This window comes from Drosophila mojavensis, unplaced genomic scaffold, assembly GCF_018153725.1.
Source record: "Drosophila mojavensis isolate 15081-1352.22 unplaced genomic scaffold, ASM1815372v1 contig_74, whole genome shotgun sequence".
In the NCBI taxonomy this organism is placed as follows: domain Eukaryota; kingdom Metazoa; phylum Arthropoda; class Insecta; order Diptera; family Drosophilidae; genus Drosophila; species Drosophila mojavensis.
Genome location: NW_025318899.1, coordinates 15,706,122 through 15,728,797, shown reverse-complemented (window position 1 = coordinate 15,728,797; position 22,676 = coordinate 15,706,122). Strand labels below are relative to the sequence as shown.

The 22,676-nt window shown below is 35.5% G+C and overlaps 3 protein-coding genes across 9 annotated transcripts in view; all 3 read right to left on the bottom strand.

Moving 5' to 3' along the window:
- LOC6582668 (hemicentin-1) overlaps positions 1-22,676 on the bottom strand; it is a 223,083-nt gene that overhangs the window by 71,495 nt on the left and 128,912 nt on the right. For all 7 annotated transcript variants that reach the window (XM_044010149.1, XM_044010150.1, XM_044010148.1 and 4 more), the window contains exons 3-4: positions 6,263-6,339; positions 1,808-2,448 (exon numbers count right to left, since the gene is read on the bottom strand). In XM_044010149.1, the coding sequence (XP_043866084.1) occupies positions 1,808-2,003 (196 nt within the window). In that variant the 5' untranslated portion in view covers positions 2,004-2,448; positions 6,263-6,339. The remainder of the gene's footprint in view (positions 1-1,807; positions 2,449-6,262; positions 6,340-22,676) is intronic.
- LOC6582667 (neo-calmodulin) lies at positions 8,434-9,784 on the bottom strand. Its single transcript, XM_032731763.2, has 2 exons — positions 9,249-9,784; positions 8,434-9,184 (listed from the first exon to the last, which is right to left on the bottom strand). The coding sequence occupies exon 2, from the start codon at positions 9,118-9,120 to the stop codon at positions 8,671-8,673; it is 450 nt and encodes a 149-aa protein (XP_032587654.1). The 5' UTR covers positions 9,121-9,184; positions 9,249-9,784; the 3' UTR covers positions 8,434-8,670.
- On the bottom strand, positions 9,869-10,718 carry LOC6582666. The gene is made up of 2 exons (XM_002008323.4): positions 10,511-10,718; positions 9,869-10,447 (listed from the first exon to the last, which is right to left on the bottom strand). Exons 1-2 carry the CDS (start codon positions 10,553-10,555, stop codon positions 9,983-9,985), a joined length of 510 nt encoding a protein of 169 aa, XP_002008359.1. The 5' UTR covers positions 10,556-10,718; the 3' UTR covers positions 9,869-9,982.

Genomic DNA, 22,676 nt, shown 5'->3' with positions numbered 1-22,676 from the left:
TCTGTAGGTGGAGCAACAAAGTTACAAATATTCAACGGTTGTTTTAGGCTAACATAAATGAGGCGCCTTTGTCTGAGGCTCTAAAAATTTATGCAGCTATGAAAACGTAACGAGGCGCATTCAAAATGTTTGAAATATCCATGGAAAAGTCCATAAAAAGCTGGCAATACAGTAAATGAGGAATATACTAGAGATTTTCATTTAATGCACATATGTAGAGGAGGCTATATAGATCATATATAAAAGAGATATAAAAATATTACACTCAGTCTATCACAATTTGTAACTTTTAAAGTGCCTGACGTCTATTGCTAGATTTTTTACTTTTCTTTTTCTTTTTTCCTCCTTTTTTCTAGTCTGGCTTATTAATAAATTAATTATGAACTCGCGCTCATCATACTACTTTTTTTCATTTATTATTATTAATTTACCGTTCGCTGCTGCTGCTGCTGGTGCATTTAGTGTGGTAAAAGGAGAGAATCAGTGTTGTCTAGCGCTTTCGCATTCATTTCTGCACCTCTTTTTGCTCTTCTGCTCAGCCGCTGTTCATTAGCATTTGTAGGACATCAGCTTATGATGGGTTTCTCTCCTGTCCACTATTCACTATTCACTATTCTCTTGCCTCTTCCCCTTCTCTTCCCTCTCTTTATGTCAGGCCAGAAAAATGCATATTCTTTTGCATGCTCTTCTTCTTATTATTTCTTTTTTTTGCCTGCTCTTCGTTTCTATTTGTGCTTCATTCTCTTGGCTCTAACAACATTTTTTTGCTGTTGCTGCTCTTGTTACTTGTTCTTGATGAGCTTGTTGTTCGCTTCGCATTTTTTTCTTCGTGCTGTAAGCCAAATAGTCAATGACTATGGGGCGTGGCTTACCATCAGACTTTAAGAGCCACAAAAAACAGAAGTAAATAGTATGCGTGAGTGCGTTGTAAGCTAGATTTGTAGTCTTACTGAACGACAAATGCATTGATAGACTCACACTTAATCACATTTGCAAGCTATTACGTGCCAGGCACTCTTCAGACCGACTGGATTTACTTTTTAAGGTCAAAGTATTTAAGGTCATGAATGCATAAATCTACAAATATTCTCTCAATATTAATTACAAATATTCTCTCCAGAAATTCCTACGCACCTGTCTAAATGCAGGTGAAGTAGTCTTCAAATTCTTGAATACCAAGTTCCTCTTCTCATTCACTATACAATATATAATATATGCTTATAATGCAGCCCATAGCTGTAGCCACAACTAATATTATTTATATACATTTATTGAATATTTGAGTAGTAAATAAATCTTCAATATTTGAGGCTTGGTGGGAAAACATATTTAGTTGTATTTATCTAAATACAATATAGGCTAATAATGAGAACCCATAATGAGCCTGCCTGCCCGCCCGCCCCCCTCGCAACCTATTTCAAATAATTTCAATTTCAAGCTGAAACGATAATTTGTAAAATGCGTAATTAAATTTGATTGCTCGATAGTTTTCAAAGACCACAAATTCAATTGCAGGATAGACATACATATGTGCATATATGCATATATGTATATATATTTCTGTGCATTGGGGTTGGTATTTCTATGGCCCTCTGCATAATTATGCTAATGATATTTCACTTTTTAATGGGTTTCGACTGTCAGATAGAATGGTAATCCACCTGCTCCTGCCCCCAGCCCATGGCTATGGCCATGCCCACGCTCTGGCCATGCCTATTATTTGGTCATTTTTAATTCTATATATAATTCCCATTATTGTCTGTAATTATATGATATAGCTAGGAGACGGTGGGTGGGTGGCACTTACCTATTTGGGCGCTGACATGAGCAACAACTGTCAGGCAGAGCAGTGGCCAGAGCCATGTGCCAAATGTTGTTGTTGTTGTTGCTGTTGTAGGTCGCCTTGTAAATCCGATTAGCTTTGGGTTTGGGGGCGAGGGCGCTCTGGCTGGGCTGTTGCTGTTGCTGTTGCTGCCGCTGTGTGTTAAGCGCCTCAGCAACATGTTGCCAGTGTTGTAAATGTTGCCAGCTCGTCGTACGTAATGTTGCCAAGGTGGTTGTTGTTGCTCGGTTTCTATTTATTGGTTTTTGTCTTTGGTCTCTTTGCCTTTGCCTTTGCCTTTGACTCACTCACGCACATTCAAGGAGAAGCAGGACTAGCAGGAGCAGGGGTGAGTGTATTGGTTGGGGTCCTTTCGGTTCGCTTGTTCGTTTGTCAGTTGTGTGTTCTTGTGTTCTCGTTGTCAGATTTTAGTTCTGTTGCTGCTGCTGTTGCTGCGTCGCTTTGGCATTTAGTTGATTTTGATGGTTTGCTTGATATATTCTTATTTCTTTTGGCGTTTCTTTTGAATCTCCCTTGTTTACAATTACATTTCCTCTACACTGATTTACACTTATTTCTCACAATTCTGCCGATAAGTTACAATCATTGAACATTATGCAAAGCGGCTGCAAAGAGAATTGGAAAAACATGGAAAGAAGAAGAGAACAAAGTAGATTAGCATGGGAATGCGAGGGCGTAGAGCAAGATAGAATTTGGTATATTTATTTGTACTACATTTTATTTTTTAATTTTACATTTATATATTTTAAAACAATATTATTATTAATATTTATTATATTTTTAATGTTTATTTGTTTTCATTTTCTATTTTTAATAATTATTATTATTGTAATTTCTATTATAATTTATTTTTAAATATTTTTCCTGCACTTTATTATGACTTTTAAATATTATTAAATTATTTTAATTAAATTTACTTTAATTTTTTATGTTTTTTCTGCATCTATATTTATACATTTTTTAAATATTAATTAAAAAAAAAAAACACTTGGAATGTTTTGTTGTTTTTTTTTTTTTTAATTTATTTTTGCTTATATTTATATTTTATTTTATTAATATTTAATTAATTTTCTTGGAATATTTTAAATTGTTTTAATTTATTTTGTCTTTTGTGTTTATTTCTACTTATTTTTTTTTTTAATTTTAATAATTATTATAAAGAAATTAATTATAGTGCTTTATCAAATGTATTTCATTATGAAAAGTACATTTCGATGCCTTTCGCAATTAATCAATGAAATCAATTTATTTTGTGTATAAATTCCATATGCTTTACTCCGAAATGTCGTCATATGTAGCTACAGCTTCCCTTGGCAACTTCCTTTCAATGAATTTGTATTTGATTCGATACGGCTTCGCTTACAATTGCCATTGATACGTGACTTGAGTGTGCCCACCTGGCGATTATCTTTTGTTTTCGAGCCTGTGATTATAACTCATGCAAATTTGCTCTTTCAAGTTTTCTCAAGTTTATTTGCTGTGAAAATCGAATTTCACACGTGCTTCAATTGCAATTGATACGCATTCAATTTGCTTTGAAATTATTTCAGATTTCCATGAATTATTTATTGAGTTTTTGCTTTTGTCTGAGCTCAGTTGGATTTGATTACACAAATGCCATGATTTAAATATGTCAAATGAAATTAATGCCGTGCAATCGAAGACACGAAAACGAAAACTAAATTAAATACATTTCAAGCCAGACGCTGCGAAAGTTAAGCATAATGAAGAAAAGTTTTCGGGAATTTCAAGATTAAACTTCTAATTTTTGTTGCTGTGGGTCAAAGGCAAACAGAAACAAAATTGGTTTTATTGAATAGGAAAGGCGATTGGCGCCGCCATCGGCTGAAGGGCAGAGTGGCAGAGGAGGCCTGGTCAATTGCTATTTCCTAAAAGTATGCTTGGAAATATTTTTGCGATTTCTTTCTGCTGCTGCTGTTTGTTTGTCCAGCAGCAACTGGACTATGGGGGCGATTTGTATATATTTTAGAGGCAGCCGCTTATTGATTTCGTCGAAGGCCGTACACACGCGGCGTATGCGCAATATTTGCCTTTTGGCACTTGCCAAACGAAAACGAACGAACCAAGCAAAATAAATAAATAGCGTGGAATGCGCACAGAGCCACAACACAGCAGCAACAGCAACTACAACAGCAACAACACCAAGAATAACAACAAACAAATAATATTAACCAAAAACTTAGCCGAAATGTTGTTGATGAAAACGTGACTGGACACATTGAGTGGCCCGAATACAAATACAAATACCAAATGCAATCAGAAATACAAATATATATATACCCGTTGATACACACACATACATACAGCGCTTGGTCAGTTTCTAGCACACAGTGACCACCAAAAGTCAACTGCCAGCGCAGCTATAGACCAGATATATATGCACATACATACATACATACATACATACATATATATGTATCTAGTGAATATACATTTGATTTCTCATTTCATTAGTTTGCTCAAGTTTTTGTTGCCTTTTGACGTTTCGCCGAAAAGTTTCTTTCACATCTTTTGCGTCATTTGTAATTTTAAAGCAGATAGCTTTCAAGGTGTTTGACTGATTAAGCATGAAATATATTTATATTTTCTGCAGATTTAAATTGTCATGGGCATGAGAAGAGGCTTTGAGGAAGAAAATAGTTAATGAAGTTAATATAAAATATAAAAAAATATATAAACAAAAATATGAATAATCTTTTCATAATATATTTTGAACAAAAATATTTAAATATAGATATAAATATCTAATCTTATCAGAATATATTTTTATGAAATATTTTTCATATAAAAAAAAAAAAAAATTAAATTAAATAAATAAAAATATAGATATAGATATAGTTTCATAAAAACTTTAAAGAATTAATATTCAATCTGAATACGAATTATTGAAATTTTATTCTATTTCAATTATTTTTATAAAATTTTTATAAAATTGTATCATATTGTTCATTCATCTAGATTCTTTCACTAAACTCTAAATTCTTCATGTGTTTCCTCTACTTCCTCTATTTTTAATGTCCATTCATCAATCTTAATATCGTCTTGAATTGCTTCTTTACCTGCTTGTTAAATTGCCTTGCTTAGCACAGAATGTGATCATAATTTTTCTTACTCTTTGCTATTGCAATTTGTCGGATAGCTTAAAGTAATTTGCTTTAAATGGCCGTCAAGTCAGCTGCCAGCCAACTAACTAGCTGTCTGTTCACGCTGACCCGGCCCACACTCTAGCTCCACCCATACTCTCTCTCAATCTGTCTCTCTCTCTCTCTCACTCCCTCTCTCTCTCTCTTTGTCTGTCGGTCTCTATCGCTTTCCCTTTAGTAGCTGGCTGTGTGTCTCGTCCTGAGCGTCCTTGATTGACAGCCGCTTTCTGTGTTGGCTGTCATTAATCAGCTTAAACAGCTGGCGCGTGCAAAATTAAAATATTTGCTGCGAAGTAACTGAAGCAGCCAAATGAAGTGGCATCAAATTGCACGAAGGAGCAGAAAAAAATACAGCCAAGAGATGGAATAGCAAATGGAAAGATGCTGGAAATTATTTGTAGCTCTCTTAAGAGAAACATACTGGTTGAGTCTGTAATTGGCTATTTCCTTCGGCAATTCTTTGATATTTGTATTTTTATTTTCCTTTTATGGGTATTTTTAATGATGATACGAAAATACTTCAAAAAGCCATTGAGAAGCGCGGCTATTATTTTTTATATCGCTTTAATAATAATTGTATCATTTAATGTTTTTGGTGTTTTAATTTTTAAAATTTGATATAATATGATTTTTGGTATTTTTTTCTTTTTAGGTATTATAGTTCTTATATCATTTATTTTGAGTTTTGTGTATTTGTGCTGGCACTTATTGCTATTTAAATTTATTAAATTGGAAGAATATTATAATATTATACCTTTCCTGTTAATTTTGTATGTTTATAATTTTAAGAAAATATAGAATTTGTTAGATTTTATTCAAAGATAAATTTTTTTTTTTATTTTTTTTTTTTTATATAAATTATATATATTATATATATAAATTATTGTGTAATTTTTGTTTATCCATTACTTTGAAATAATTCTATAGTCTATTATATTATTTTCTTTGTATTTTTGGTATTTTATTGTTGCTCGATATTCCTTCATATATTTGTTGCTTCAGTTTGTAATTTATCTGCGGTCGCATAACATTGGCTTGTTAATCTTGTTTTGCCACGTTGCTCTGATCCTTTTCTGTGTGTTTGCATCTATTTCATGGGATGTGCCACATAATTTCCCGTTATGTGTTGTGCGTCACACACACACACACACCCATACACATACGCGAGCACATACATGTACATGTCTGTTGCTTCATTTAATTTCTTATTTCTTTTGCGACATTTCTCATTTCGGTTTTTGCCTTTTCTCTCTACCTTTTCAGCGTTCTTCTGGCCTCATGGCAGCCTCCCGCTTTGGCCTTGTGGTCATTCAACTGTGAGAGAACCAAGAGCTGAAAGAGAAAAATACATAAAAAATTATTAGATTTTTCTTATTTCTGTTTTGTTTTCTTTTCTTTTCTATTTTCTAGCGACTTTTTGCTTATATACAACGGTTCTCAGAGAGGAAGAGCGACAGAGATGGGCTAAATTGCTTTTGTATGCATATGCCGGATGGTTGGATGGATGGTTGACTGGACGGCCATTCCCCAACACACACACACACACCCATAAACACTCGCACTCAGGCATACACACGCACACACCTATACACAATCGTGGGAAATTAGGCAGAAACATATTTAAGGCGATTTTCTTGATGAGATATCGTTTAATGGTTTGCTGTTTATCTTTGCACGTTCTCTTCGGCCTCTAATGAACAGTCAGCAAGTCACAGAAACTTTTTGCCATCCATCCATCCACCCACACACACACACACAGAAACATCTGGTGCTCAGCAGGGCGCTGCATATCAGAATGTCTGCATATTAAGTATACGATATTGCGTATACGCACGAGAACGCTGTTAAATGGCTATTGATAGTCGACAACTGAGGCACTCGCAATGGGACGCATATAAATATTTGTAAAAAAATAAGAATAATGTAAAGAGAAGAGCAAAGAAAGAGCACAAAGATAGTTCACTTTGTGTATTTTTATTAGACATTAGGGAACAATAAGCGTGAGAGAAGCGGAGAGGAGATCAGACCTTGATAGAGTCGAGCAAAGGAAAAAAAAAAATGATGCAATGCATAAAAACGAATGAGAAAGCGCATGAAACGGATATGAAATCGCAGCAGGTAGTGGGAGCTTTCTCACAGCTAAACGCTGCTACCTGTGGATTGCACGGATTGGGTCTAAGTGCGATAAACTGGCGATAAAGACTCGGCAATTGAAATATTTTCCGTTGGCAGCCAGCTGGCTAGCTATGCTATGCTATGCCATTAGGGCCTCCATTGTGTCACCGAGTGTCACTTGGAGCTAGTTCAGCTCAGTTCGCTTTCACCTGTAGCCTATCATCATTAACGGCCAACGGGCTGAGAAATGGCCAATTAAGTGTTATGAAGTGCCATGGAAATATGACTTTCATGCCTAAAAACTTTGCGTTTTACAAATGCCAAAATGGCCAACTCTTAGCATTCGCTTTAATTAAAGAGGAGCCGGGCGGCACATAAATCATGCGCGGGCATAACTATAAATATGCCTGAGTTATGTTTATGGCTAAGCCAAGCGTCGAACGCGTTGGCGACACGTGAATCGCGCATTAAAAGTATTTATACACAAATACACACACGCATATATTTGAGTATATTTTGTTTTTTTTTTTTTTTTTTTTGTGAATTTTTTTTGCTCTGTGCTGTTGGCACTTCCATAATTTGCACAATATTTTAAGCAAATGGTAGATGCATGCTGGCCAGGCTCTAGAATCTCCAACTGGCTGACCATATTGTTTATGGCCGTGGCTAAGCCAAAAGCTTGTGCCATTTGCCTTTGGCTTTCGCTGACTGCCGTTTTGCTTCTTCTTCTCTTCTCTTTTTTTTTTTGCCACGACGCAAAGACAAACCCATAAAAATGTCACAATTCATCAACGCCACTAAGTAGTTTCGTATTTTATAACGTCCAGAGGGAGGTAACTTTTTGTTTATATATTGTCTTTCTTTTTTCTCCTTTCCTCTCTCTTTCCTCTTTTGGCTACCAAATTTGAACGCTTTTAGCGTGACCTCAGCGACTTTTTTTTGGCAACTGCCTAACGTGGGCTATAGAAAACAGCAAACAGACTAAGCTAGAACTCAATTTGAGCACTCTTAAGCGCATTATTAGACAATTATGATGCGAAAGCCTTTTCAGCAGGGACTAATTTAAATTTATGGTATGCCAATGCACACTTCCAGTTTCAAGAGGAACTTGGCTGTATTAAAAGCTTAGGCAGAGTTCCAAATTCGAGTCACTCGAATTGCTGTCTCCATTCATGAATATTCAATTAGAGTGAGACAAAAAATATAGATTTTGAAAAACAAACCAGGCATAAAAGGCATTAATTATGGCATATTCAATTTGCATTTAATGCTTAGTTCGATGTCTTCCAAGTCAAAAGTCATGGAACATTATTTCGCTAAATAATAACGGTCTATATTTTAATCAGTGTTCTTTATAGGTGACACGTGAATTTCCATACGAATAATTTGATCGATTCCCGAAGTCATTTGAATGCTACATACACACAGAGAATATAGCTCTACTACTCTATGTAGTTTACACTCGAGTAAATTCTGTACTTTGTACTCTGTACTCTGTGTTCTGCATGCAGATCTGGGCTGGGCGGCAGTCGACTTGTCGATTCGTTCTTAGTGGGGTGTCATCATTTTCGTGAATTCCTCATAGCTGAGCAGGCCATCCTTATCCTCGTCACCCAAGCGTATGTAATTGTCGAGCTCCTCCTCCGTTGGCTTCCAGGACAACTGACTCATGACGTTGCCCACCTGATCGGCGCGAATGTAGCCGGTGTTCTCCTTGTCATAGATGCGAAAGGCTTCGCGTATATCGTCCTCATCCTGTGGGTACGTCAGTCGTAAGATCATCGCATCGGCAAATTCTTCAAACTCAATGAAGCCGTTACCACTCATATCCACTTGATTTACCAAATCTGTGAGTTCACTTTCTATCGGCGGCTCAAGGCCTAGAGAATAGAAAAACAGCGCCAACTCGCGCGTCTGAACCAAACCCTCTCCATCACGGTCCAGCAAAGAGAACGCATCCTTCAATACATCCCAATCTGCGTCCGAAAGCTCAGGCATGTCCAATAAATACTTTGCAAATTTCGTATAAAAAATTAAATACAAAATCTGAAAAATCAAAGAACTGGAAAATTTGTGTGTGTACTACTTGAATGAAACTTTAAAACTGCCATAAGTCATGTGCATACATATATAGACCGATTCTCCAGATCCCAGCGCCTACTTTGTCTTGCTTGAACTTGGACTCGAGGGAATTTCAGGTATTGGGTTTCTTTGCTGAAATTCGTGATGTGTTCTATATTGCTGGGAGTCCTCCCTTGTTTTTATTGGCAACATTTCGATAAATATTACCCATTGCTGGTATTCCTCTTTTGTTTTTTGATAACATCAGCGATATTCCCATACATTTATGGTAATTCTCAGATCTTTTTAGTAACATCAGCTTTACTCGCATACACTTGCTGAACTTTTGATGGCATTAACGATATTCCCACACATATTCGACATTCCCTCTCTCGTTTCTTTTTTATAACAGTAGCGATATTTTCATAAATATTATACAAAGATGTCAGTCCTCTCCTTCCATACATATGCTACACTTTCATCATCCTCTTCAGGTTTCTCAACTTTTCAGGGTAGTTCTCTGCCGCTCAGCTGCCGCTCAGCTCTCTCTGTCTCTCTCGAATGGGAATTTCTGTACTTTGTTCCTCTGACGACATTAACGATATTCCCGATATATATAAACATTATACATTTTGAATACTCCTTTCCTCTCGCTCCACGCTCCTCGAATGAAAATCGCAGCTCATTTACTCTGAATAGTGAAAGCAACACGTTTATTCTTTCTTTTTCATGAATTACCCAGAGAAGAGCACAGTTAATTTTGTTATCGCTTTTTGCTTTGCTAACATTGATGCTACCACTAGATGCCAGTGTCGGTGTAGTCCCAGGTATGTGGATCGATTTCGAAGCGCTTCAAGCGCTCATAATACTGGCCAAAGAAGAAGGCCTCCAGCTGATAGGTCTTGAACACCCGAAAGAAGCCCTCGGACGTATACTTGTTGTTCCACACCCAGATGCAGTGGTTGGGAAAGGAGTCAACTACCTGTGCCCGACCATTCTGATCCAGGTCGCATGGCATGTGCGTTGTGGGGAAGTCGAAGGGCAACGTGGGCTCTGTCTCTGCGCGTTTCCTGCGTACAATATGTCTTATCACGGTGCTGGACACGGGCTGCGGTGCGGACGAGGCTTCCGCCTCTTCAGTCTCATTGCTTCGTTTGGCAGCAATTGTGGTCGCATTCGCATGAGTCCCATTGGTCTTGGCAGCGTCATCCACTACGATTGAGCTGCTGGCCAGACTTCGGCACTGGCCACAGGGCAATCGGATCTGCAGTCGATACACGAATAAGACTAACTTGGGGAAGGACGATGACTATCGCAATGCGCTTACCAATGCAGCCAGTCCAATGAGAAGTATGGTTAGAACCAACTTCATGTTTTAACCGAAAGATTCTTGCCTTAAATAATACAAATATTTATCGGAATATGTATATTTTGTGTTTGAATAGTGATTTAACTAACAACAATAAACAGCGCACGGAAATTTAAGGAAAAATTGTATACTTTGACACACAAGTGGAAGGAAATGGAGGAGAAATTGAATAAACAGACAAAGCGAAACTTGCTTTGTTTGACAAGTTGCTCTATTTAAATAGGTGCATATGAACAACATTATTGAACAACGGTAATATCTTAATATTTGGTATATGTTAAACTTAATCATGGCAATTTGTATAAAATCTTAATTTTTCCCTGCTAGTCCCTTGGATAACTAATGGTTGAATTTAATTCTTTTTAATATTCTCTCTAATATTGATATATATTTTTATAACTCGCATATATGCCGCATTCGAGGCTCAGTATATTTCAATAGATAAGCAAATTCATTACCACGATATATTAATGTCTGTATTCCACTCTCCATTAGGCAGATAGCCAATAGTTAATAAATTATTATAAATTTTGTTGTGTTTTTCACATATTTATTTGCTGTAAATAAATACAGCTTTGATAGCATAAAGTAGAGATTAGTCTGAGTAAAGACAGCTGACAGTTGATCCTCTGTGAAAAAAATACTCAGAGAGTGACCAATTAAGTCGGCTTGACGTTTCGAGCTCGTTAGCGATTGCCCCGAAACCTTTTTTAACTACGAAGTCTCACTGATCGCCAATCGTATCTCTCTCGAAACGATGTTCGTTTAAAGAGCGTCATAAGAACCGAAGTCAGAGTGAGAGCGAATAAATATGACTTGTTCGATTGATGTGACGAGCAGAGCATAACGAATAAGATAGTCAAGAGTTATTGGCGAACTATGTATTTAATGTAATTTAAGACTAATGTGGTCAAAGAAGCCTACACTATATAACAATGTATACATATGTATATATAACTTAATAATAAAGCCAAATTGGCGATCATGGCAACAGCCTTAAACAATTTCCCAGCGACAACAAAATGGCGTCCTCTTGTGTTGGCCAAAATTAACAGTATTTCCATAAGCCAGCACACAAACACACACAAATATTCCTATATATTGATGAGCGAGTCATAACAACAACAACAACAATATACAGCATATTTTATGGCATATACGCAGCCAAGTGTCAGAAAAGCTTTTACAAAATTTTTACCACACACTTTTTCAAACTTGACTACACTCAGCCGCTCTCCCCCTCCCTCTCGCATTGAGTCTCTCTATCTCGCTTGCTCTCGCGCTTCTGCCTTTTATTAAAATGCATTTAAAACGCCTTTTTCAGTTTTTTTCTAGAATTTTTTTTGCAGTGTTTTTGTTTTGTCGCTGCGGCGGCTACTGTGAAAAGCTCATGCATTTCAGTTTTTTATACTGTTTACGCCATTTTAACTTTATTGTTGTTGTCGTTGTTGTTGTTGAACAACAATGTTGCAGCTGTATGGGTGGCTCTCTGTGTGTGTGTGTGTGTGTGTGTGGATAGACATGGCAAAAGTGAAATGGTTATCGCGCTTGTTTGATTTAATTTATTGGCTTAGCGCCATTGTGGCCTGATGTGCAACACTTTACACTCACAACACTTTTTGCCCCATCTCTGTGGAGTAGCACAGTGAGCGAAACAGAGAGAGGACGGGAGGGAGAGAGAAAGAGCGAGGCACATTGGCAACACTGGAGTCGCTTTTTGGGCGCTTCCAGTCAATCTACTCTCGTCCGCACGACTTTGTTGCATGTTGTTTGAATTTTTTCAGCTCGCAATTTCTTTTATATATAATTTTACTCTTTTTCTTCTTTTGCACTGATAAAATCGGCTGATTGCTGTGCTTGTCTTGCTCTGAGCACTTGCTCTCCCCCTCTCTCTCTCTCTCTCTTTCGCTTTTATATAAATTTTATAAAAATGCTGCCTCACTGTCCAGCAGGCAAATGTTTGACCACACACACACACATACTGACTGTGCCAACTAACGCAAAGGTGGCTTAAATTGAATTCCAGCTTAATTTATAAAAAGGAAACTTTAATAAACTAAAGAGATCCAAGATTGAGAAAATAATTGAATATACATACATAGATATATGGCAGATATAGCTTCTATATACGAACATATTTATTGTTCTTATATTACTATTTATTAATGCTTGACAATAATATATTTGTTTTAAATATATTTGCTATATATTGATGTATATATATTAATTAAATTATTGTTAACTAAATTTTATTTAATTTTTTTGTTAAAAAAGTATTTAATTATATTTATAATTATTATTTTTTTTTTATTATTTTACTGATTTCTTTAATATCATTTTTTAAAATTTTATTTTATATTTTATTTCTAATTTAATATTCTGATTTATTTTATTTATTTATTCATTTTTTAATGTATAGTTTATATAGCCATCTTGCACATTTTCTACCTTGTTATAATATTTTACATATCTTTTAATACTCTATTCGCTTACAAAAAATTTTTTGTTCTATTCTTTCAACCTAACCATGCGAAATTGTTTTTAAACGAAAAAAAATCAACAGAAAACACTTAACAAGTGCCTCATCGTTCCCTGACCCTTGGCATTTGGCAAAGCTTTCGCGCAAATTGTAATGCAGCATGTTAACAATTTATTTGTCTTTCACTTGCAACAAAAAAAACAAGCGAAAGAAATACACTATATATGATGATAAAAACTGAAATAAAATTGAACATGTAATCGAAAAAAAATTAAGTTAATTAAAGAAAACGAGTTTTTGCAATTGATAAGCAGAAGTTTGACTGTCAATAATAGAGTTATTCAGTATGCGTTTCAATGTAAAGGCAGACTTGCTAAATAAACCATAAACATAACTATGAAAAAACTGTGTAAAATATATATATTATATCACTCATCTAATATCATATTTAGATTGCATCTGATAAACATATGGATCAATGCTGTTAATTATATTAATGGCAGCCACGACAGCAGAGCTTGCCCGAACTAGTTCAATCAACAGGCGAACATATCATATATATAACAAATATTTATCATAATTTTGCTGTTGTTGTTGTTGCTGTCGATGTTGTTTTTTGTGCTTTCTTGATTTGAATGTTGAACGCACTTAGAGCCTTTTACGTGGCATAGCATATAAGGACGGCATTCATGTGGCTTGCCCGCAAAGTCAGATGTCACATACATTGAAGTTTGATTCGGCAGGCTGTAAACACCAAACAGTCGGCAAGTCACGCACACGAACACACGCATCAAAAAGTTGACAGAAGTACAGTGGAGTGGGGGAGTGGTGGAGTGGGGGAGGTGGAGGGAGCGAGAGGGGACTCATGTCAGCTATTTGCTTGCCCTTTTCTGACATTTGCTGCCAAAGTTGATATTATTAATTTACAGCGCGTAGCGAGCAGGGGAATGTCATACCCCAAAGATACCCTGCATACACCCAACCCAAACTGGGCTCGCTCTCCGCCACCCACACCACCCACCCGCCCGATTCTTCGCTCCACCGCAAAGTATGCCACACGCATTTTCCCTTGTCCCGGGCGACATTTATCGGCAAGTTTGTCAGCAGATCGAGTAGGCGGTGCGTGGGTGTATGTGTGTGCTCAGGACATACACACACACACACACAAACACACACACATATAGACACACACGCCATAATCATAAAATGATTTTATTGCGCTGGCAATTTCATTATTTCGGATTTTAATGTAATTTCTCCCAGTTGGATTTGAGGCAAGGATCTTAAATTTCACTTGACTGGGAATTGAGCAATTGGGCAATTGACTGGCCCCGTTTACTAATTAGACACACGGTCAACTATAAAGACAGATATACGCCACTTTCCAAGTATTTCATTAATTAATTTGCCAATTTCATTCGTACATCGTCCGCTCAAGTCTCCAACGTGTGCTCAACACAACTTTGCGTGCCGCAAGTGCCAAAGAAAAGAAAAAGCATATGAAAATAGGAAGCCTGAGAGCTGGGAGCAGGGCAGTTCAGATAAGTCCCCAGAGGTGTGAGAATAAAAAAAGAACATATAAAATAAAATAAATTGTTATGAAACCGAAAGAGTTGCCCCAACGAAGATTCAATGCACTAACTGCTAGCTGATGAGGTGAAAATGTTTATTAGTGTTTATTATTATTGTTTATTATTAGTATTATTTATTTTAATCAGCGAATTTGTTATTAAATATTAATTTTTTATTGTATGGTATAGCTATATACTATGTTGAATTTTTATATTTAAAAATTTCTTAGCCAAATAGTTTAATATTATTGAAAATTTTTAATACTAAAATCTCTTACTTCTCCCGAATTCTCAACGGCTTTTAGATATAAATATTTACTTGATTTTGTTTATTTATTTTCCTAATTTAACCTAAATTAATTATAAAATTAAAGCAAAAAAAAAAAAAAGAATATTAATATATATCTATATAGCAATACGCTCATTATACTGCAGATTTCTATATAATACATATCTCTATCATCCAAGTTTCTGCATGCCACAACGTCTTCACAAAGTCTGGAATACCATTTGCAAAGCGTATTTAAAAACAAGTAAGAAAGCTCTAGTCGAGACTGCTCGACTACGAGATCCCCTGAACCCTTGGAGCAATAGATATTTCAATACTTTTTCGCGACTTTCAGCTTACACAAGAAACACGCACACACACACACACACACACGCACGTACGCACACACAGGTATACATACACACACACGCATACAGACACACATACACACACACACGCATACAGACACAAACGCATACACACACACACATACACATACAAGCAACCACGCATAAACACGCATGGGCTGCAGTGTGCGCTTACTATGAGAACTTAATTGTTTAATAACTTTTTTTATGGACGTACGATCTTCATGAAACTTTTAGATTATGATTATAACATGAATATGCATGTAATTGCCAAAGCACAAGTCTCTAGTATTTGAAATACGCTTTTTACAAAAGTGACGGTGAGGGGGTGAATTTAAGGGTGGGGGGTAAATTTTAACAAAAACCGAAATTGTATAAATTGCATATAAGCATACATTAAAAATTTGGAGACTCTAGCAATAAAGGTGTAGAAGATATAATTTTATAACTGGGTTTCGATAAGGTTTTTTATCGATAAAAAAAGATCGAGATGAGTTATCGATTTTTAATGATAAACTTGATATGCGCGCTGTAATTACGGACATTTTAAAAAAAATTTGAAGTCTCTAGCTCTTATATCTTCTGAAATCGACGCGTTCATACATACGGACAGACGGACAGACGGACAGACGGACGGACGGACAGACGGACAGACGGACAGACAGACGGACAGGGCCAAATCAACTCAGCTCGTCACCCTGATCAAGAATATATATACTTTGTGGGGTCTGCCACGCCTCCTTCTCCCTGTTACATACATTTCAACAAAACCATTATACCCTGATTTCCCATTGAAAATGGGTTCAGGGTATAAAAATTATAATGGCAACGCGTTGGGGCGCTTGGTCAGCTGCACATAAATTTAGATTAGAAATAAAGGCAATGCCCCCATATGGGTGTGCGAATGTATGTATGTATTCATGTGTGCAGGATTTGAATGCATGCCTGTCGTAAATTCATCACCAAATATCAACGCACACCATCAGCGCAACATAAAGGGAAATGTGAGAAAAGGGAAATAAAAACCAGAAACAAATAAATAAACCAACCATGAAAAATGTTTCGTGTGTGCGGTTAACAATTTGCGTGTTTTTCTTACTTATCCCATTTTTCCCTCGTCTGTTATTCCTACACTTTTGCACACAAACAGGTGGTGTGACAGTCCCGCCGTATTTGGATTGCATTCTATCAGACTTTAGATATCCAGCTTAAAATATTTTCAATTACATTCTCAATTTTTACTGTTTTTTACTTTAAGTGTGAAAAAGGAGCTGAAAATGATTGCAGAGATACGCCAGAAAAGAAGAAGAAGTCTGCAAGACTTGATGATACTCTAGCAACTGCTCTGGATATGCTAAATATTTTTTATTTATTTTCTAAATGGAACATTTTTGTTTATATTTATAAAATGTATAATTTTCATATCTTTTTAAACAATTTTAAATATCTAAAATATATCAATTCGTTATATGATATCTCCAGACTCTTACAAACTCCAAATTTGTAGCTAAGAATAAATTTGGTAGCCAGACATTGCAGCCACGAAGCACTTGGCTTTGTTTAGTTGGCAAACAGCAATTCAACTCCAACAGCTTCCAGACAGTTGGCAAATAGAAATGGTAAAACATGGCAAGCAAAAGGAAAAACTATTTCCCTTTTCGTCAAAGGAGCAGACCCAAAACATCATCATTATAAAGCCGAGCAACTGAATTTATGACACATGTCTCAGAACATACAAAACTGCGAAATATCATTTGGATATTTTTTTGTTTTCTGTGTGTGCCGGTGGGCGTGGCTTGTATTGTGCTGCTCCTTTGTTTATGCAGCAATTTATGACATGCAAAGCAGAAGCAAACACATGACAAGGACAATGGGCAAACATGAACGACCCCCATAATACGCCAAGCAAATATTTATGCGGCTGCCCAACTCTCGCCCACTCTCGCCCTCTCCCTCCCTCTCTGAATCACTATCTATCTCTGTCTTGCACTGTTTGTCTCCCTCTCAGGCTGCCAAGTGTGTGGACTATTAATATTTTTATTGGGTTCAACAATTTCCAAAAGCTTCGTTCTTGTTTTTGTTTAATTAGTTACAACACAGATAGACACACACACACACACACACACACACAAGCTCTCACTCTCACATACACACATGTTGATTATGACAAGCGCATTAATTGCTTTTCATTATTTGCTTATTTATCTTTGATCAAACAATATTTTTATTGTGCAAAAGGCACTGGAAATCGATTAAGTTGCTCAATCGAAAGGGCGCGTTGTATAAAAAATAAATGAATGTCGATAATCAAAATATCGAAAATCATTTAATGAAACATGTAAACAGTTTATATATCAAAACTTTCATATTCTTTTATAAAAAATAAAAAATAAAATATATATATATATATATATATAATAATAATTGTATTATTATAAATTATGTTATATTATAATTCCCTAACAATATTCGTTGAACTCTGCTGCTCGTAGCTCCAAAAATTTGTTAACCCATCAGCCAGGGTGGAGAACTTTTACCATAATTTGGCAATTATTATGCCACTTTTGCTGAGCCGCTGCCATTTACAGAAAAAAACGGGGGGGGCAGAGGCAGACAAAAACCACTTTGATAAAGAAAATATTCCCAACAATCAAAGGGCAAACAAAGGCGAGACGAAGCCTTCTATGGGATGGTGCAAAGCTTAAGAACCCACGAAAAAAGACGCGAAGTGAAATCAAAATGTGCGGAGCGCGGGTTTTTAATGTTAATTCTCGTGGAGGGTGTGGAAAGGGAAAGGGAAAGGGAGAGGGGACGGGAAGCTGACTGAGCTTGGGAAAAGTGTTTTGTTTGTTGTTTAGCCTTTGCATAAGAAATTCTGTTGTTCAATTGTTTTTTTTTCCCTCTCTCTCTCTCTCTCTTCCTCTTTTTGGGAATGTTTTCGTTTCATGGAGTTGCGAAAAAGGTGAAGACGAACCAACTGCTAAAATTGTGTTTACCTTGGCTTTTGTTTGCTTTACATTTTTGTAAGTAGCCGAGCAGACGGGCATTAAAATAACACAATAAACTAAAAAGAAATTGAGTCTGGATGAATCTAGGGAGGGGTTTGCCTTAGCAAGTACTCGAAGCGAACTAAATGCTGTGCAGTCAGGCCTAAAGTCTAAGCACTTTGAAGATATACTTGACCCCTGCTCCGTGACCTTAGTCATGCGCTTGATTGATTGCACAAACGAAACGAAATACCTGAACAGGTGAACAGGTGAGCAGGTGAGTGGGTGAGTGGGTGCACCTGCACCAGAAGGTATGCTACAAATTTAGTTGCCAACCAAAATTTCCAATCAGAGATCAACTCGACATCAACTCAAAGTCAAGTTTTCTCTGCTCTGCTTTTTTTTTTTTTTTTTTTTTTTTTTAGTTAGTTTGTAATTGTAACAAATGAACCAAGTGCTTGGGCAGTTATTTTTACAATATGGGTACTCCCTCGCTTCTGTGGCTTGGCATTTTCAAGTTGTCTGACGGCTGATTCAATACGCTTCACTGGGCTGTCGAGTGCCAGCCGTATTACTGTGTGGAATATTTACAATTTAATTGCAATTTACTTACGTTTCTTCCATGAATCTCATTTGGCATTTGCATAAATCCAAAACATTTTGATTGCATTTGCCAAATATCATTTTGCATATGATTTATAATTTTGGCAAATTTTAATGCGGCATAAATTACATTATTTATTATTGCAATTTATTTGTTTTCTATACATATTGATATATGTATATATGTATTTGGTATATTTGTTTATTCCCTATATATTATGCATTTATTTTTGTATTTATTTATTTTTTCTTGTTTGTTGTCTCGTCAATGTGTATTAATTATTAATTATAAATAATTGTAATCATAATATTTTTTCCTTTACTGCTTTTCATTTTTATTTTAGCCAAATTTGCAATTTTTGTTTGGCTTTTATTAATTTTTTTCTTCTTATTTAATTTTTTTTTAAGTTTAGTTTGTTAGATTGTTGGTTTATTATTATTATTTTTTTTATCTAAATCAATATTCTTTGTTGAGCTAAGTGGGTAAATTTATATGAAAGCGATTATTAATAAAAAATATGTATTATTCAACCTTTTAATTAGCTTAAATGTAAATTTTTTGTTTGTTTATTTTATATTGTATATTAAAATGTTATTTATGCAATTTATGCAATATATTGATTTGGCAAGTCAATTTTTTTGTAGATATATTTTGTATCAAGTGATAAATAAATTATTATCTAAATGACTATCTACATTTATATGCTTTATATTTTTATATTGATGAATTTATTTTATATTTACATATATTATTTATATATACGTTATATGTTTATATATAACTTTTTGTATTTACATATTATTTATATATTTTGTATTTATTCTGTTTTCATTTTGTTTACTGGTATACTTATATTTTTAAAATATTTTGTAATTTTTATTTTTAAGAATATAACTTTCCTCACTTTTCAATCTAATTATTTTCTCAATTTCAGCCCAACCTCAATTTGCTTCAACTACAAGTGAATTTTGCTTCAGTTTTGGTCTGGGCTTGCTGTGAGACCCATCCATTTGGCTTCCCTTGCACGTAGCACACATTACACGCACCTCACAGCGCCTACACCTGTCACGCCTCCTCCCCATAGCCTTCGCCATGTGCAGCCGCGCATATAATTTGCAATTTACATTTTCAACTTTATTTTATAGGCAAATTTTTAATTTGGTAAAAAAAAAACCGTTGGAATAAAACAATTTTTAAACACATTTCCAAAAAAAAATGAAAATGAAAACCTTTCAAATGATATGAAAGAATTAAACAATTGAAATGCAATGTAGAGTGAGACAGAAAACGAGGGTCAGCCCTTTAGGGCTGTCCAACTGTCCGGTTGGTCAACTGTCTGTCTGTCTGGTCAACGAGCCGGGTTCAGGTTACGAGCGGTTGGGACACGTGCATTTGGTCACTCGCTCTGCTTCAGCAGCGCTCATTAAAGGAATTTCCGCTGTGGTCATCGAACCATGAATTAAAATGTGCACACAAAATGTTACCCAACCTCGATTCCTCCCTCTCTCTCTCTCTCCCTCTATCTCTCTCACTCTCCCACCAGTACTGGAGGATGTGCCACAGCAATTGAAAAAATTGTTTGGCTCACAGGCTGAGGCACGTCAATTGAACGAGTGGCGAGTGGAAAACAGGTGGCATTTGATATAACTTTTGTTGCCTTTAAGGGTGGCTAGAGCGGCAGTAAAATATATTTGAATATGTTACGTAGAAAGCGAAGAGTATAACTATTAAATATGCAGATAGAACTCATGGAGCAGCTGGCTGAATAGTAGAGTTCGAGTGTCGATTATAAGTATTTTATTCTATATGTAAAACTCCGTCTCTTCTTTTGTAAAATTTATATAAATTCATTTTTAGTCATAAAGACTTGTCCAAAGCGTTTTGTTTTCTAGAACTAATAGATATTACCTTGGGCGAGTTTTGTCACATTTTGGGTTACTAAATAAGTAATTAAAAGCCCTACACCATTTGTCAAAAGTATTTATAATTCTTCAGGCTAAATCACTCATTAGATTCGATTTGTTGTTTCTCCAGTCGCATGTAGACTGTGTACCTTGATTTATGGCGGAATACTGCTAATAAACAGCAACAGAGACAACATATGCTCATCGTTTATGACAACACATGCAGCACAGCTCAACTTTTCAGTTCAGTTGTGTATAACAAGCTATATCTTCTTCTCGATATATGCTGCTGTTTGATTTTACTTTTGCAATATATATGTATATATATAGGAAACTTTATATATATATTTATATATATATATTGCCAGGCATGACACATTTTTTGCATGAATTATAAGCAAAGCAGAAAAAAAAAACTAAATATCGTTGCGCGCTATTTTTAAAATTGGTCTCGGCTATGATATAATTTTTGCCGATTTGCTTAGCCGGTACATATATATAAAACATATATACACATATGTATCTACTGTACATTATATATATGTATATATCTATAAACATTTTATTTTCATTTTCGCTTTTCGCGCACAAAAAATATTTTCAACATTTGCTCATTTTTATTTTTTTATTTTTATTTTTTTTTTCTTGTTTGATTTACTTTTGGCTGTGACATAAATTTCTATGTTGAAATTTTTTCTAAAAACTTTTCAATATATTGTGAGTTATTACAAAAACACATAAGGTCAGCTTTTATACATAGTCGAGTCCTTGAATAAGTGCTAAATATATATTTTATATATAAATTAAATAAAAAAAATATATATTTAATTTATTTTAATTTATATTTAAGTATAACTAATTTATATTTTAAAATATTATTTTTTTTTTTATTTAAGTTTATTTTTGCTTTTCATATTAAATAAATATTTAATTATTCAAGCATATAAAATTTTAAAATTTATTTTATACATTCAAATTACACATTATTTGTTTTCTTTACTGTATATTTATTTATTTCATTTTTATATAATTTCAACATTATTTGTTTCAATTTAATTTATAAATCATATTTTTATTTCCGGAATATTATTTATTTTGTAATTTTGTTGCTTTATTTATATTCTTTGACCATTTCTTTAGCTTACTTTCACATAGCTTTCGCAGGGATCTCTGTGCATAACTCCGATTGAAATTTTCTTTCTTTAGATTTATTTATTTTATTTTTTGTAAATATATATTTTCACACGCGCGCTGATTACTGGCAATTGTTGTTGTTCTGCTGTTTGGTGTTGGCCAGGCCAAAATGACAACAACGTCAGCTGCAATTCAATTCAATTCGATTCGATTCGAGTTGGTTTCTCGGTTCGTAAGACGAGGAACGCGCGCGTATGCTAAGGGCAATCCGTCCACGTACTCGACGCACGACGTTCAAAATGAAACTGAAATCCACTTGATGGCTGCACGGGCAGCTAAAGCCAAAGCCAAAGAGCCGAAGCAGCGACGCGTCGCAGCAACAGCAACAGCAGCAGCAACAGTGACGCCGACAGCAGCAGCAGCAACAACGAAAAGCCACCCCTAACATGGCCAACGCGCGAAATGTTGCCGGCTGCGTTGGCGTCTTACAGCTGACATTGACGTTAGCGTTAACGTTAACGTTATGCCAGCAGCGCTGCCCGCGTCTCGCGTGTTGGTCAAGTGTTCGAGCGCCGCGTCGCGGCCATTGAGAGCAGAGACGCAACGCCGGCCACATGTTTCCCGTCTTGTGTAGACTTTTTTCTCCCGTTGTTGCTCATTCGTGTTGCTCTAGCTGCTGCTCTTGTTGTTGCTGCAAATAAATTTTGACTTTGGCATCTGCGGCCGAGCATTTCCTTTTGGCCGAATTTTCCATTTGTTTTTCTTGTTAGCTCTGTTGTTTTATCTTTGCGCGGTTTTCATTTGCGCAT

What these genes read in the sequence shown, in the direction of transcription:
- LOC6582667 (XM_032731763.2), bottom strand. Translation starts at nt 9,120, where the DNA reads ATGCCTGAGCTTTCGGACGCAGATTGGGATGTATTGAAGGATGCGTTC.
- LOC6582666 (XM_002008323.4), bottom strand. Translation starts at nt 10,555, where the DNA reads ATGAAGTTGGTTCTAACCATACTTCTCATTGGACTGGCTGCATTG. An exon ending in TCATTGGACTGGCTGCATTG is followed by an intron (nt 10,448 to 10,510) that starts GTAAGCGCATTG and finishes TATCGACTGCAG; the next exon opens with ATCCGATTGCCCTGTGGCCA.